This window comes from Molothrus ater, chromosome 8 (assembly GCF_012460135.2).
Source record: "Molothrus ater isolate BHLD 08-10-18 breed brown headed cowbird chromosome 8, BPBGC_Mater_1.1, whole genome shotgun sequence".
Taxonomy (NCBI): Eukaryota; Metazoa; Chordata; class Aves; order Passeriformes; family Icteridae; genus Molothrus; species Molothrus ater.
In genome coordinates this window covers 3,002,127-3,018,881 of record NC_050485.2, presented here as the reverse complement: position 1 = coordinate 3,018,881, position 16,755 = coordinate 3,002,127, and the positions used below count along the sequence as shown (strand labels likewise).

Here is a 16,755-nt window from a genome sequence, read left to right as displayed (position 1 = left end):
TTTTCATCACACAATCGTTTGAGTTGAAAGGGGCTTTAAAAGACTTTCTCATTCCAACCCTACTGCCATGCATGAATCTGTGAAGTTAGTCTAACTAAAAAAACCACCCAACCAAAAACCCTTCCAGTATAGCTGCAAAGCTACAAAAACTCTTAAAGTAGACATGGCTACAAAAACTCTTAAAGTAGACATGGCTACAAAAACTCTTAAAGTAGAGATAGTATTCCTTTCCTTTCTACACATAATGAAATATGCTACTATATAAAATATATTTAACACGTAGAGAGATATGAGGTAGAAAAAGTAAATTAAATATATTTCTTTACAAAGAATGTAATTTCTGAAGTCCAAAGGAAAAATAAAGCCAAGCCACCCCCCAGCAGAGCCCAGACTGAGGTCAGAGGCAGGTACTCACCCCATTTATTCCCCACTAGCACCGGGCAGGCCGCGTGCCGCGTGCTGTAATCGCCTTCTCCGCTCGGGAAGAGATTGTACCAGAACACAGCTGTACCCTGGGAATGGCAGGGGGGACACTCAGCGTGTGTGATACAGAGCACAGGGCTGTCAGAGACTGTACCAGAGCACAGCTGTACCCTGGGAATGGCAGGGACACTCAGCCCTGTCCTGAGCCCTGTGCTCTGTACCACACACACTAAGGCAAAGGTAGGTGCATTTCTGTTTCAGAGCCTCCTTTTAAACTGAAGGCTCTTTTCCATATTCTTATTCTTGGGAAAAAGTCTCCTTTAACTTATTGTATGTCTGTATAATTGGCCCTTAATTTTTTTTTAAATCCTAAGCCATTTTCATTCAACTCCTGACCAGTTTAAGAAAGCCAAGATTATTTACTAAAGCTGAGCAGCAGGCCAGCAAAGGCAAACCTTGCATGAGGGGAAAAACTGACACGAGAATTTCCTACAGATGCCTCAAGACTAAGTGAACTCACAGATTTGAGTATTTTCAAGATGTGTTTTGAAGTATTTAAGTGTTTTGCATTTGCATCCACACATGGAATAGCAGGGCCCTTGGAATCACCAGCACAGCTCCAGTTTCTGCACTTATGGAAAATCACAGCACTGTTCTGACAGCACAGAGGTGCTTGCAGTTATTTTATAGGTTCATTTTCACGCTCTGTTCTGTGTGGGTAGTGGGGAGGAGTGCATTTATCTGCTGGATGAATCCTGCTCACCTTTCTCGGCCAAACGCTGGCTCCCACTTCAGGGAAGACCGTGGCTCCCCCTGCTGACACATCACTCATCTGAACAGGTGGGGAAGGACAGGTGAGTTCAGGCTGAGAAAATCTCACTTTTTAGTGAAAGTGAAGTTCAATTTTGACATAAATCCCTTAAGAAGGCCAAACCCCCTCTGTTCCCAGTGCAGTCCCAGCCTTGTCCCTCCCACTCGAGTGTTAAGGCAGTGAACATGCTGTAAACACTGATGCAGATACAAAAATAAACAGGTAGGCAAAAAATTTAAGCTAATGCTCAAATTTGGGGGGAAAATCCTCCTTAAGACACATGGAAGAACCACAAAGTCTGGGTAAGAAGACCCCCCCATATGTATTACCCCAAAGTTAGTGACTGCTTCACTTGCAAGTCCCTTCAGTAAAAAAGAATGAAAGAAAAGCAGAATGAAATCATTCCATGGTATAGAATATGCAGTGACAGATGGCAGAAATGTATCACTTACATAAAACAACCAAGTAGCAATTCTGTTGCCTGTTCCCAATTCTTTAAAGGCATCTGGCTCATCTTTCTGTGAACAAAAGCAGGCAGATTCCATCAGCATTTCTTTTTGGTTGCTGAGAGCAGCCAATGACACACAGCTGCTGAGCCAGCAGCACAGAACAGACTCATGCAGAAGAATTAATCCAACCCCTCGATTTGGAAGGAGGGGAGGAATGCAATAGGAGTGAATCTATCAATTTAAATAAACCAGGCACTTTGAAATTCTGTAGGACAAGGAGGGAGGGCATTAAGCCCAGATTTCTAATGGGTAACAACAACTGTGCTGTCTGAGGCTGAGGCTATAAATCCTCCTCACAGCAAACTGAATTATTTAATTACACTCATCCCCCTTGTCCTTGGCAGCAGGCAGGGCAGCTCTCAGTGCCAGGGTCAGCTGGGACACCTCCTTGCCACACTCCACTCTGGATTCCAGCTGGGAAGCAGGGAGGAAGCCTCAGTGACAAGCCAGGCAACTAAGAAGTGTCCAGCACTCCACTTACAAGAATGAACCCCATTTTGATGAGTTTTGATACCAACTTCTCTCACACCTCTGTTTCTAAACCCACCCCCTGTGATCACAGTTTGTGTGCACTGAAATTCCAGCAATTGTTACTCCTGGAAACAACCCCAGTGTTTCCAAACAAAACCTGTTAATCACTTGCAATGCCTTGGAGCAGGTGCTTACAGAGCAGAGATCCTGATTCAGAATTGGTGGCTGGGACTGGCAGGGTTAAGGTTAATCTGAAGGGGTTAAACCACACAGAATTATGCCCAGTAAATAACCAACTGAATTTCAGCAGTCTGCAATTTAAGCTGGAATAAAACAGGTGGGGAATTTAAATCCAATTTAAAAATTAAGGACAGTGAGATAAGACTTCTTCCAGTTGTCAGGAGTCTGCTGGCACTCAGCTTACAGGCAGCAACCTCCACAGCTTCAGCTGGTGGTTTAGAGGGCTTTCTCCATGGACATGGATTAGCAAAGTGGAAGAGCCACAAAATTTAATAGACATGGAAGAACAGAGAGTGTGCCCAGCCCAGAGGCCCAGGCTTCACCAGGTCTAGCTCTCCTCCAGCTCTTTACTTGCCCGTGCAAAGTCAAAGTGGGGCTCATACTGTCCTCCCACTCCATAATTTGCCACCTGAAAAAGAGAAACACAGGGCTTGTGAAGAAGAAAGAGTGAAGACAAAGCAGGACTTACCCTTCCAAAATCAAAATGAGGCTCATACTGGCCTCCTACGCCGTAGTTGGCTACCTACAGTGGGAGGAGAAGCACAGGATCTAGTAAATCAGTCTTTAGCCAGGCAAGAGTTTGGCTGTCAGCTACAGCCTTTGCAGAGATAAAGTTTAAACACCAAGCCCCAGGAAATGTCAAGCCTCTGTCAGCAGCAGGAGCACATCCAAGAGTGGCACTGCAGGATGCTCCAGGTAAGAATCTGCTGCTTCCCAGGGCAGAAAAGCATTTTTCTTCTACAGAAAACTTTTCAGTCTGTCTCTAAAATGGTGTCACAGTGCTTTTACATCATCACATTGAAGCCACTTTTTGACCTGAATTTGACTATGTCAATAAAGAGGGTTCCCTGTCCTTCTTGCCAATTGGTTATAAAAAAATAACATCAATTTTCCCCCAGATCCTTGGCCATTTTATCACCAGGAACCTTGACAGAGTGGCAAGGAGCAGGTTTCAGAAGTGCTTTGTGGGTGTCCTGCTTTCTAAGTCCTCGTGCTCTGCTCACAGTCAGGGAGGCAGCTGCTCATTTAAAGGCCCCAAGCCAACAAAGCAAAGCATTTCTAAATTGCACTTTTACTCAAGTTACACATACAGCCAGGGTTTCCCACATCCCAGGGACACTGGACACTCTGGTGGCCTTCCCTGAATTAAACTTTTAACTGCCTCCAACAGCAGCAAAGTTTGACCCTGTGGCCATGAAACTCAGTTTATTTGACTAAATAAAAGGAAGTAGTTTCTAAAAGGAACTACACATCCAGAGTTTCAGTTATCACTGTTTCCTTCCAGCCCCAAAAGCCATTTCACACCGAACAGCTGCTCTGCAAAGACAACTTCTTCTCCCCCTCTGTAAATAAATGAATTTTTTTGTGGCCACCTCACGTGAGCAAGCACAAGAGGTGCTGAAAAGGTGACTGGCACCCAGCAGCAAGGCCAAGCTGGCACTTACCTGCAGCTCCTCTGCAGTGGAGACATCGAGCCCTGTGAGGTCCTGGATCCTGGTGTTGATGCGGGACACGACCGGGCTCTCGTAGCCCGAGAGCCACGCGCTGGGGGGGGACAGTTAGTGACAGCACAACACTTGCAGGCACTTGGAATGGGACATTGCTTTTGAGGACTTCTCAAGGATTTGGTGGCATGACCAGAAGTATTTTCAGGGTGTTACAAAGCTCTGAATTTAATGAATGCATTTCCTTGAAAGACCAATTCCAGCAGGGGTTTAAGGGAGCTCTGTAGCCAAGGGCCTGAATTCCCCCACTGGGCTGAAGGAAGTGTTACAAACAGTGCTTCAAGCTGATTTTTAAACCAGGCACACACAGTTTTGCTCTTACCCCGCTCCCAACAGCTCATTCAGCCCCTGGGGTGATCATTTTGAAGGAAGGTTTGGGACAGGAGCAGGTGAGTTACTGTTTCTGTCTGTGTAGCTGGAACTCAGCTCCCCCAAATGTCCCACACCTCCAGGCCAGCTCTCTGGGAGCTGCCCTTCCTCATCACTTCCCTCTGCAGTGCTACTAAAAATCATTCTGAAACAACCAAATCATGCATTAGGTGGAACAATTGCTGTCAGAACAGCCTATTATAACTCTGGTATTTAGCACATACTTCAGGTACACAATGATTTTTAAGGAGGGGGAACCCAAACTAACCCCCCCACACCTTTTTTCTTTAATGTGGAAGGTCAACCTCAGTTCCAAATGCATCTTTCAGAATGTTTGTCTCCTACTGTGTATTAGAGTTTTTCCACAGCTGCTCATCTGATTCATCCCATGCCAGCCACTGCACCTTCATTTTACCTGGCAGCCCCCTGCACTAATATGGGTGATAACATTGATGATTTGGGGCTTGTTGTCCTCCTTTTTTTTTTTTTTTTTGGCAGGAAAATGGAGATAGGTATTTCTACCTTTTTTTCTAGCAGCTAACTCAGCTTTTGGGCTCAGCAATGCTTCCTGCTGGACACAAATCCCTGTGCCCAGAGCCCAGCTGGAAACTATCAGCAGCAGCATCCATGTATTTTTACTCAAATCAACCTTCACATCTATCCTAAATTAAGTTTTAAGATTTGCATTTCAAAAAAGCCATAAATCCCCAAATACTTTGTCTGGGAGGAACAGTAGCATGAGACATGACACAAGGCACTGACACAGGTTACAGAATCTCTACGAGCGTTTCTTTTAAATGACAAATGAACTATGAGATAAAAGAAATCTGATTTCTCAGGACAGGCAAGCACAAACACATCCCCAGGCCCATCCACTGCTGAACACTTGTTAGTACAGGAGGTGTTACAACACAATTTCCTTTGGTTTCAGGTGGCAGAAGGATGCTAAGACATGGATATGAAGCATTCAGCAAACAAAAATCCCCAGAAGCAGCCATGCCACACAGCCATGGTGACCAGGTAATGCTCACAAGCAGCCCTAACCTCACATTTAAGGCACAAGAAGAGCCCCAACACACCCAGCAGCTTCACTGTAGGCCCTCTCTGCCTCTGTCCAGTCTGTTAATAAAGGAAAAAAACCCAAGAAACCCAAAGAAAGCAAAACCCAAGCATTCTTGCTCTGTTGGTTATTTAGATGGCAATGAATACTGCAGCCTTTCAGGAAGGGGAGTACTGTATGTATTTTAAAAATCAAATTAACTGCCTCCACATACAAAGAAAGCCTATGAAAGATGGAGGAACAGGGAATTGAAACCATATTCCAAGTGCCAGCCTGTCTGCTGGGTGCTGAGCAAAACCACAGGGAGGCCTGCAGTGCTGCAGAGGTACAGGGGGATTTAACCCTGGAGGTGCCATGCAAGCTGCAGCCATGGCTTTGCCTGGCCTCAGAATATTCCAGCTGTCTCACATTCCCTCCTCTCTGCTCTCCCAGCTTGCTCCCTTGCTGATAAAGGTCTCTGCCTCATTCAAAACAATTTCTTCACCCAAAGTTGGCTTTTTTTTCCTGCCCTTGTCTATCAAAAAAAGAGAAAGACTCCCCTGGCCAGTGGTGCAGGAGATGCAGCATTAACAGCCTTCAACATGCTCAGCAGTTTGTTTTCTTTTAATATTTACATACTTCCAGGTTCACTGCATTCTGTCCTATTTTTTGACCAGCTGTCACCTCTGAGTCCATGATGGACCCCAGCAAAAAAGGGACAATTCCTGGGAAGCCACAGGCAGGGCAGGCCAAGATATCCCTGATTTAGTTACAGAAGGATTTGGTATTTCCTTAAAAAGCACCACACAACCCCCCAGTTCCCTGACCACACAAGTTTGGTGTTTTGCTGACCCACTTGAACTGTTATAAAAAATTTAATGCTTCCATTAGTGTGCTGAATTCACACTGGGGGGGCTTTTAACAACTTTGATATGGATCACAAACAGCCAGGAATAATCATAGTGACTCATGGAATCGAGACCTGGCTTGGCTGGGAGGGACCTTAAAGCTCATCCCATTGCACCCCTGCCATGACAGGGACCTTCCCCTGTCCCAGGCTGCTCCAAGCCCTGCCCAGCCTGGCCTTGGGCACTGCCAGGGATGGGGACAGCCACAACATGTCCCATGTTCCTCCTTCTTCTAATTCTGCACGAGGCACCTCAGAGATTTTGAATGGCAGATGCTTCTACACAGAAATAATTTAAAGTCTAAGCAGTACATTAAGGAAAAACCAGAGAATTCTCTGGAGCTACTGAACACACAAGAGCACATCCCCCCTAGATCTCATCTCCTCAGCTGCACTGGTCAGCCTAGGAGAAGACATTACATCCCAACACTACTTCTGTGTAGGTCACTGGCCACAAAATACTGGGATTTGTGTTTAAAAGCCTTCTAAGCCACACTTGGTGTGCAGAAAAATACCAGCAGAGACACAACAGGGAGTGAGTAAAAGCCCAGCCTGGTATTTCTGAAGTGGAAACTTTTAGCATGACATGCTGCAAGCTCTGGCTGCCTGCTGGGAGGAGAGGGAAGGGGGAAAAGGGAGTTTTTCTCTGTAAAAGCAGTGTGTGAGTGGGTGGGTTTATCCTGGTGCTGCACACACTGGCAAGGTGCCTCCCTCCACAGAGCTGCCACGTCCCACCAAGGGAACAGTAGCTCTCTCAGAGGCAGGAATGCTGTAATTTAGGAGGGCATGTGCTGGGAAGGAATGTTTGGAGGAGGAAAGCAGTCATCTATTAAAAAAACGAAGCGAGCATTTTTTGGTTTTCAGGAGCAATGATTCATCTGGAATCTGAAGCAGCTCGAGCAGCTCCAAGGGAAAGATGTTTCTGGCAGTGCAGGAGGGCAGCAGGAACAGCACAGGGCCTCCAAATCAGGCTGCTGGGGTGACTTCTGCCTCCCACTGCAGATTTAGGTGTCAGGTTCCCTTGGGAATCCATACCCATCCTGCAAATCTGCACAGGGAGGAAAGCAAAGGCAGGGAGAAGCAGGAGCTGCACACCTCAAGGCTAAATCCTACCCTCAAAAAATGGCCTTCCCCAACTTCTTGGATGTGTCCCTACAATTTTAATTCCAGTTTCCAGTAAGATATTGAATTTAAAAATTTAGAGCTCAGTAAAATGTGATTTAATTCTGAGAGTTCCTTGGGTGCACTGGAAGGAAGTCCCACATTTTTGAGCACCAAACCTCATTAAGAATTTAAGGGTTCCATTCCCCAGGCCCTATCCTGTTTTTTTTTAATTGGCCTTTAATGTTGGGTGGTGCTTTGTACTATTTTTTCTGACCGTGGCATCTGCACTACCTCAGGGAATAACACTTCCTACTAATGAAAAATCACAACTCAAAATAAAAAGTTCTTTCACTAAGCCTCATCTATTTAAGTAGGGACCAATTATGCATCCCAATTTCCATCAGCAATCTGGTCACCTTCTCCAATTCCCATCATTAGCATAGCAAGTTTGACATGAGGGGATGTTCAAAAGGATGAAGGAGTTTCCTCAGTAAATACTCCAGACCTGTCTGGCACAGAGGACAAACCCCACAAGTGAATAAATTAAACCTGCCAAATATGCAGTGACAAATAACCAAGATAGAAGACATGGACAGACTTGAACATTAAACCAGAAATAAAAATTAAATGCAACACATGTCCAACAGGAAGATGAATGTTCCTAAAGCCCTTCCATGGGGTCAGTTTTAAGGAGCAAACATGTAAGAGCTTCCCAGACAATTTCCAGAGGATTCCCATTACCTGCACGTGCCAATGAGCACACAGACCCATGTGCTGCTAAGGTGTGAGGTATAAAAAAAAAGTTTTCAACTTGTCACTAGAGTGGCCTTAGGTGGCCTTAAGGCTCCAGTGGTTTTCCAGTTCTCCTGAGACTTATCATCATTCCTGAATCAGTCACCTTCCTGTGAGCCCACATTTGGAAGCACTTTTACCTTTCTGAAGCAATTCACAGCTAAATCAAAGCCCTTCAGCTCCAGGCCATTCCAAGTTCAGGGGTTTGTCAAAGCAGCTGGAAGAACCCTGAGTTTCTATTCTACCTTCCACCATTCCACCGTGGAAATCCCTTAAAATCATCCCCTAGCTTTACTGGGCAGTGCTGCCAGGAACCCCAGCAGCTCCCAGCTCTGAGCAAGTGTGGGCACTGAGGAGCAGGGGTGAGCCAGGCAGGTGCCCCATTGCACTGGGTGCCAGCAGAGCCCCACACCCGTGTTTAGTGTGTTAGTCACAGCACACAAGCCATGCTCAGCCAGAGAGGGCACTTCCACCTTGGAATGCCACCACTGACAACTAATCCCTACTTCAGCAGCCCCTGTGCTTTGTTAGGTGACAGCTCAGCTTGCTTGGGCCCCTCTCTTGGAAAGAAAGGCTGAAGAATAAGGAGAGTGACACAGAATCCTTGTGCTGAAGCAGCACAGCCCCAGGACACACTTCCTCAGACAAGGAATGCCTTCCCCTTACCTCTTAGAGACTCTGTAATGTGCTGTGGTCAGTTTCCCAGTCTCAGGGTCATGAACAGTAGCACGGCTCAGCTACAAAAAGAGAAAGGACAAGGCTTACCCACCTTGCAGGCTGCTTTTGGCCAAGCCCCAGGTGTTTGAAAGGTTCCGATTGGTCCGGATGCGATGCTCGCATATTGGCAATGGTTGGAAGGGCAACACAAGCTGCAGCTGCCATGTCCAAATCACAACAAATTGGTTGGAATAATTTGGTTAGATTGTCCTTTCACTTTTTTCCTCCCTTTATTATTTTTCTCCTTTTTTTTTAAATTTTTTTGTTTGTTTGTTTAAAATCAAGACTTTCTACAAGTAATTTATGATGCTGAGTTTCTCAGACAATTCCTCCTCACCCAGAAGCTTTAACTCCTCCCAGAATTTTGGCTCAGTGCTGATGGCCTCTGCAGCCAATCTTTAATTACCATGGCTAAAACCAAGGGAGGGCAAGCAGGGGCAGGTGGTTTCTTTCAGATCCAGCCAATTTTGGAAAGCACTGGCTAAATTCAGCTCTTGTAGTACTTAATGGACAAGCTGAAAAGAACCAGGAGCCGGTGGAAGCGAGCCTGTGTTCTGCCAGGTTTGTGTCAGGCAGGAGGTAAAGGAGCTCAGCTGGGAGTGTGGGATTATCCTGGACAAGGAGATGTGTGTCTGTGTGCACAGCAAGGACCTGAAGCATTTCTTACACCCATTGAGGCATTTTGAGATCTGCTTCATTTTCCAAAGAAGACAATTCCTGGTTGTGAGAAGGAGCAAGGGGAAAGGAATGTATAGATTAAAAACAAAACCCAGATTTTACTGAAGGTTTTGTGGCATCTTGTATTTTTCACACTGACTGCAGAGACTCGCTTGAAAAAACAGACTTGAGAAGGCGACCAAAAGGGAAAGAACAAATCAAAACACGCCCCCAGAACTTCCAGCTGAAGGAAAAGACTGAGAAACTCAGCAGCACCAGCCTGTTACAGATCTGCAGGGAATCACAAGGTGGACTGCAAGCTGTCTCTCCAGCCCAGCTGGTTTCCTGAGCATGAGCAGGACGTACACACTGAGGTTGGCAGGCCCACACCTGGGGCAGAGCTCTCTTACCTTTTGCTAATTCTGTAATGTGCCGTCTCCAAGGCTCCCGTTATGGGGTTTGAAATGGTGGCTCGCCTCAGCTGTGAAGCGAACCATCAGAAGTTGCATTACAAGCACAATCTGCAGCCCAGCACTCCGAGCACTCAGAAGCCTGGCCAGGGGACAATGCCACCACCCTGGCACCTGCCCTGCCCAGCAGGGCCACAGGGAACCAGGGCAGGCTCCAGCTTTACTAAATGAAAGGTTTCTTGTCTGGTTTTTTAAGGTTTTTTCCACAAGTGCTGTTTCCATGTCTGTAGTAAGAATGGTTGTCTGAATAAAGCAAACTACAGCAGCTTGGATTTCTTTTGTAGTGAAATGCTCTGGGAGCAGCACAGCAGTGTGGCATGGGGACAAGTGGTGCTTTCCTGTACCAAAAGCAGCACTGAGCTCCCACAAACTTCTGCTTCACCCATGGTCACATTTACACAAAGTGGGAACTCCTGCCTCAAGGCTTTCCTTTCCCTCTGCTGTGCTCCATTTACTTCATGCCTTCCCATCTGTGTTAATATTCCAACTCAGAACCTCACATGTGCCCTTTAGCTTGGTTCATGTATTGCCAGGCACTCTCCATCACTCATAACTGCAAAGGCTGGGATGCAGAGCCCAAATTTTGCAAAAGGCACAATGTCATGCCAACTCCCAAACAATCAGAAGCATTTCTCCACTGTTGAAATAAACCAACCAAGCCAAGGCCTCTCCATACCTACAAGAAAAGATACTGGGAGCTCCCAGCACACTGCCTCTGCTCTCCTCCCATGCAGACACATGAAAAAACAAGGCACAAACTACAATTCCAGTGAGACTGCAGAGCTGAATAAGGAGGCTTCATCCTGCCAGCAGGGCAGAAGGCTGGGCACACATCAGCACTCTCCTCCCACAGGATGGCAGCAGCAGGAAGGAGGAGATGACCTTTAGGTCTCCAAGAACAAAATCCTTTTGCTGCTGAGCCGTGCAAGGCCTCAGCCACAGGGAATAAGGGAGCAGTAACTGCATACAGATGCTCCTGCCATAAAGGTCTCCAAGTCTTTGCCATGAGCTGAGTGTTTGACAGGAAAACAGCGACCTCAGCAAGCTCAGAGCTTACAGTCACACACTGACAGTTTTCTACTCTGTCAAGTAGTGGTCTGGTCACATTCCACAGTGTGGATGCATCACTCTGCAGCAAAGGAGCTCCAACAGCTCCAGACCAGCAATGGAGGCTCTGATTTTCAGCCCTGCAGCAAAGCTGCCTGCCAGGGCAGCAGGAGGAGATGCCTCACGGGTATGTGGGGGGAAAAGCTTGCACTTCCTGCTTGCAGTTCAGAACATTACCTCAGAGACCTCAGAACAGAATCACTGAGGCTGGAGAAACCTTCATGATAATCAACTCCAGCCTCTGATCCGTGCCCACCTTGCCACATCCAGCCATTCCTTGGGCACCTGCAGGGATGGTGACCCTGCCACCTCCCTGGACAGCCCCTACCAGAGCCTGACAAACTCTTCAGTGAAGAGATTCTTCTCAGTGTCCAACAGCTCAGCCTTCAGGGAGCTTTAAGATCCCTTTAGGCTCCCTGGGAGGCCAAGGACAGCCTCAGGCCCAGCTGCTCATTGTACAACCACAGCTCTTGGCCAAGCCAACAGCTTCTCCTGCACTGAATGCCCTTATTCCCCTGGTCTCCATCTGCTCAGCTCAGCTCAAAAGCTATTTAAGCCAAAAGCAAAGGAAAAAAGGAGGAAAATTACATTTCTATGAGTTAAAGTCTTTAGAATTGATGGAAATATAAATTAATTTAACTAACTACATCTTCAGTGTACATTTGAAGATGCAGAGTTGCACCAATTGGATACAGAACACAACTCCATCAGTTTGCTGTTTGTCCTGGACACTCCTGTTCTCTCAGACACTCGAGCTGCCCTGGATTATTCCTCTCTGAGAAACAACAACCTTTGCATCCAGTATCTCAGACAGGGTTCATGAGCCACCATCATCAATGAGAAGCCAAAACCCACCAACTATGTCCAGCTCTCTTAAAGCTCTTTTATCTGCAGGCAGCTTCCAAGCCTGGAGACAGTGATGGCCTCAAGTTTTAGCTTTTATATTCTTCAGATTCTGTGCTGCTTTAGTGTGCAGTTCTGAGCTTCATATGAGGGGATGGTGAGCTCTCTTCACAGAGTAGGGAGACAAAACAATTCCTTCTCTAGCTGGGGACCAAGGACAAGTGATCCAAATCTCAGGCCCAAGAGCATTATCAACAGTGGAATGAAGAGAGAAAAACAAGCAGGATGGGGCTTCATAACCTAAAGCTGTAATTAGACAATTAACTCCAATATGCAAATGGAGCAGAACTTATAAAAGTGTGAGACCCTGTGACCAGTCATCCATTTCTGTGACCATTTTGGTTCATCTTGGGTGCAGCCCTGGCTGGGCTCTTGTGCTGCCCAAGGTGGATCCATTGAGGATTTCCTTTTAATAAATCCCTGCTTTATTTTTTAACTCTCTGGCCTCTGTTCTAGCTCAGCCTTCTCAAGGCATCAACAGCAGCCAGTCTTACACCAAACTGGAGACTATAACCATTCTTTCTTGTCTATACAATAAGGTGGCATTCCAGGACCAGAGGAATGGCTGCCTTTCCCTTCCAGACTTAAAAAGAAACAAAAGCAGAAAACCAAACACAGGTCAGGAATACTCCAGTCCACTCTTGCTGGAGGACATTCTCCACCTCATCCAAACCAGCAGAAACTGTGTCAGCTGGAAGAGCCTGACAATCCTGCACTGCTGGGACCTGGCTCCAGTCACCACAGAGAATTGCCAGCCTCCTTCAAGGGCTGCAAGGTGTGAGCTCACTGCACACCCCTGCCCTCCAGAGCAGCCAGCCACTCACACTCACACCCAGCACACGAGTTATTGCAGGTTCCAGAGGCAGGGAAGGGGGAGCATTTACCCTGGGCTTGGCCAGCTCCTTCACGGTCTCGATCTCCTCGTCGGAGATGATGTCCAGGAAGCGAACGATGCGGGGCTTGTCCCACTCGTCCTCCTGCTTGACGGGGCCCAGGATGTACCTGGGGTTCCTGTTCCCGTCGTAGTAGCGGCAGAAGAGCCTCTTCTGTCTGCGGGGAGTCTGCAGGGAGCACAGCAAGGGCTCTCAGACAACTGCTGCTGCCACATTGCACAGAGAAAAGCAAGGCACAGTTCTTCCCAAGGATTTCTGAGATTCACATTCTCTGAACCTCAGAGAAAGAAAACACAATTCTTCTCACTTGCTGTGCCCATGCTGTGCCAAAGTAGAATGCAATGTGGAGATTGTTTACCCAAAGTGAGGATGTTTTGTTTCCTTGGCATGTCAGAGCCAGCTGTGTGTGTGTGTGGGGACTGTTGGTGACAGTCATGGATTCAGAGCAGTGTGTGCAGGTGTGAGCAGAGTGAGTGCTTGGCAGATTCAGTTTAAATGAAATGTATATAGTGTAGTATAATTAAGTAATTAATTAGCCTTCTGAGATCAGTGGAGTCAGATGCATCATTCTCTCCTCTTTGATTTACAATAAACTGCCACAGGACATTGGTATCTCCAAGGGCAGAACACATCCTGGACACACAAACAATTCACTCTCCCCACCTCCTTATGTGACAGGTTAAGAAGATGATTTCAGTTTGAGGGGTCAGTGCTGTCTGCACTTTCATGTTGCTGTACAATACTTCAGCAAGAATTACTTTACACAACCCTACTAAGATAATTTCATCACTAAAAAAACCACCCCAGCTGATCCAGCTTCTCTGCCCATCTAGAATGAAAATATTCATTATAGTCTCACAGAGGTCTGGTGCTGTGCTAAAGAACTGACTGCAAACTACTCACACCACCCTATTTAATTCTGTCTGTAACTCTGAACTTTCAGCATCCTTATTCAATTAATTACACGGATGGAGCACTTCCAAGACAGCCAGCAGTGCCTGAGGCAGTGTTACTTTCTGTCTACTGAACAGGCCAAAGGGGGCAGAAATCCAACACAAGATCCTCAGCTCTGCACACTCATCCAGCTGCTCTAACAACTTCCTTGCTTGCACACCACACACAAATTCCTGACATTGTTTGGTTTCAAACATTTGAGAACAGTCTACTCCACTTTACCATTTTGAGCCCCTCCCCACGGCACAGCATTTCGTACTTCCTTCTCTCAGGCAGGTAATCCTTTTTCTTAACCTCAGTTTCCTTCTCCTGCTCTTCTGAATCCGTGCTGGACTTGTTTGCCTCTTTTTCTTTAGCCATGATGTACTCAAAGTATTTCATGTTCCCGTTTGCTCTTTGATGTTCAGGATCTATGGACAGAGAAACAGACGGGGATCACTGGCAGGGTTCCAGCCCCTGAGGAATCATCCAGAAGTGCTTATTCACAGAAAGCAAAAGGAAACAGATGCACACCACTGCTTCTCCAACCTCACTGCACATGGGGGTCCCAGCACTGAGCAAAAGGGTTTGGCCACTCCAGCCCACCCCACTTCAGAGGGAGAGACAAGGGAATGGGACAGGGAGAGAGCTGGCACAGCATGACTGACTGAAAACCTGAAAACACCCTGGTGGGATTTAAGATTTCTGGTGACAAAGCTCTTTAACTTACAGAATTAGCTTCAGTTCTTTAATAAGTGGCTCTTGCTATGTTAGGGTTAGTTCTGAGCTTCCCAGAGCATCCATTACACAGTCAGTCAGTGGAGTATTCACAGGAGAATAAATGCTTTCATTTTTCATGAAGTGGACTCTTATCTCACTGTCCTGTATTCTGTATTTCTTGTTTTTAAAAGTGTTTCATCTTCAGCATGCTGAATTTGTATTTAAACCATCTGCAGAGATGTCAGCATCACCAGTTTAGTTTCAATGTCATTAATTTTGGTTTTGCCTCTACCTAAGGGGAAGCAATCTCAACTCAGGAAAGCAAAATGTAGGGAGAGAAGCAGATTTCAGACAGGTAAAGGGACAGAAGTCAGGAAAACCCTTCAGTCCAAAGGATCAAATCCCCATCCAAAATGTAAAACCACACTTTACAAATGCATATAGGAGTCAGATCCCAGGCAAGGCTGCAGTGCCAGGACAAAGCCAGGCAGAGCTGTGTCCCTGTGCCCCTCACCCAGCTCCAGGAGGCGCCTGGTGAGTGCCATGGCCTTGGCCAGGTCCCCCTGCTGGTACACAGCATAGCTCAGGTAGTCCAGGATGTAGACTTTGTCTGCAGAGGACACTTCTCCCTCATCCAGCTGCTTCAGGGCTTGCTCCATCCACAGCTCTGTGTGGTAGTAGTCAGCCTCTGTGTAGGCAATCTTGCCCAGCTCAAAGCAATCTTCAGCTGTTAGGAAGGATTTGTGCTTCACACCTGGGTATTTTAGAGCAAAACAAAAGAGTTTACACAGGGTTCCAGACCTGTGCTCTGAGAAACATTTGAGTTATTTCTCATTCCTCACAGCAGGGTTTTATTTCTGTTCTCCCACAGCTCCCTTCTGCAGTAGCTGTTTGCTGGAAGTCTCTAAAGCCTGTAAATCCCTGGCACACAAGCACTCAGATGCAGCTTTCCACTGCCAGAATACCAGGGAACAGCTAAATGTCTCTACCACTAGTGAAAAATCAAATTAAACAAACCTTCCTTCCTCAAAACCCCAACCACTTCCAGCAAGAGCAAAAAAAAAAAAAAAAAAAGCAAAAAAAAAAAAAAAAGCCAAATTTGAAGTTTCAGAACTCTGTTTTCAAGGACATCACATTATCACTTTCAAAATGTTACTGAACCACGACTTGTTAGTGACAGCTTGGTGGGGGAGAGTAGGAAAACATCAGGGAGTAAATTCCCAGCTTGGGATTTTTTTTCAAGTCAGTCATTTTTAGAAACATTTTAAGTGACCTCTGAAAGATTAAAGCACTAGTAGGCAAATTACAGATTCCTATTTTTGCCTCTAGAAATACAGGCCCTATGAAAAACCAAGTTTTATCTTGTAAAAGGGAAACAGGACCTGCCAGTGTTTTATAACAGCTAGAATTACATCCCTGATTACATCTTAACCCATTCTGAGTTTCTCACAGCAGCTCTGCAGTGCTCAGAGGGGGCAGCTGTCCTGCTGCCCATTCCTGTGATGGACAGCAACTGCAGCTTCCTGAGCCTGAACCTGCAAACCCTCCAAGGACACAATCATTTGGCAGTAGCTGAGATTCTGGACCAAAAGAAATTCCCTGGGAATGAAGAAAGGAGCACAAACAAGTGACCACATAGGAAGTTCTCCTCTGGAGCTCTCCAGAGTCCAAGCTATTCTTTTTTATCCTCCAGAATTTCCAGGTTCTGCCAGTACAGCTCATTGCACACAGTCTGGACAGCTCACTGCTTCAAAAGCAGCAAAACCTCCCCTTGTATTTCTGTGCTGGTTGAAGAAAACAGCAATGAGCTGCTCACTGCATCAGGAGGAATCTGTAGCTCCTTGAGCAGGTCTTGAGCCAAAGCCAAAAGCAAGGTTATACATCATAACACATAAAGCCAATTACTCTTAATTTTATTAGGCATCTGACCACAATGAGCACTTGCAAAAACAAGATGGATTGTACAGAGCTGATTTTTTTGCCAGCTGGCACAGGACTATTTTTCAACAGAGGAAAACAAGGAAGACTCAGCAGAGAAAGTTTTCTGACAAAAAAGAGAAATTGTGTCTTCTCCTGCACAGAGCAGCCTATTAAAGATCAGCTCAGGCAATGCCACAGAGGCTCAAGTCTGTGCATGCAGCATCTTCTGCTCTTCAGTTTACACAATCCCTGAAGTTTAAGCTCA

General features: G+C 46.2%; 1 protein-coding gene across 4 annotated transcripts in view; it reads right to left on the bottom strand.

Annotated features, from left to right (window-relative positions):
* The window catches only part of P4HA1 (prolyl 4-hydroxylase subunit alpha 1), a 29,360-nt gene that overhangs the window by 2,744 nt on the left and 9,861 nt on the right, over positions 1-16,755 (bottom strand). For 2 of the 4 annotated variants that reach the window (XM_036385538.1, XM_036385539.2), the window contains exons 6-14: positions 15,085-15,324; positions 14,094-14,281; positions 12,909-13,085; positions 8,837-8,907; positions 3,900-3,999; positions 2,924-2,977; positions 1,687-1,752; positions 1,187-1,255; positions 416-512 (exon numbers count right to left, since the gene is read on the bottom strand). In XM_036385538.1, coding sequence (XP_036241431.1) covers positions 416-512; positions 1,187-1,255; positions 1,687-1,752; positions 2,924-2,977; positions 3,900-3,999; positions 8,837-8,907; positions 12,909-13,085; positions 14,094-14,281; positions 15,085-15,324 — 1,062 coding nt within the window. The other 2 variants (XM_036385541.1, XM_036385540.2) reach the window with 2 other exon arrangements.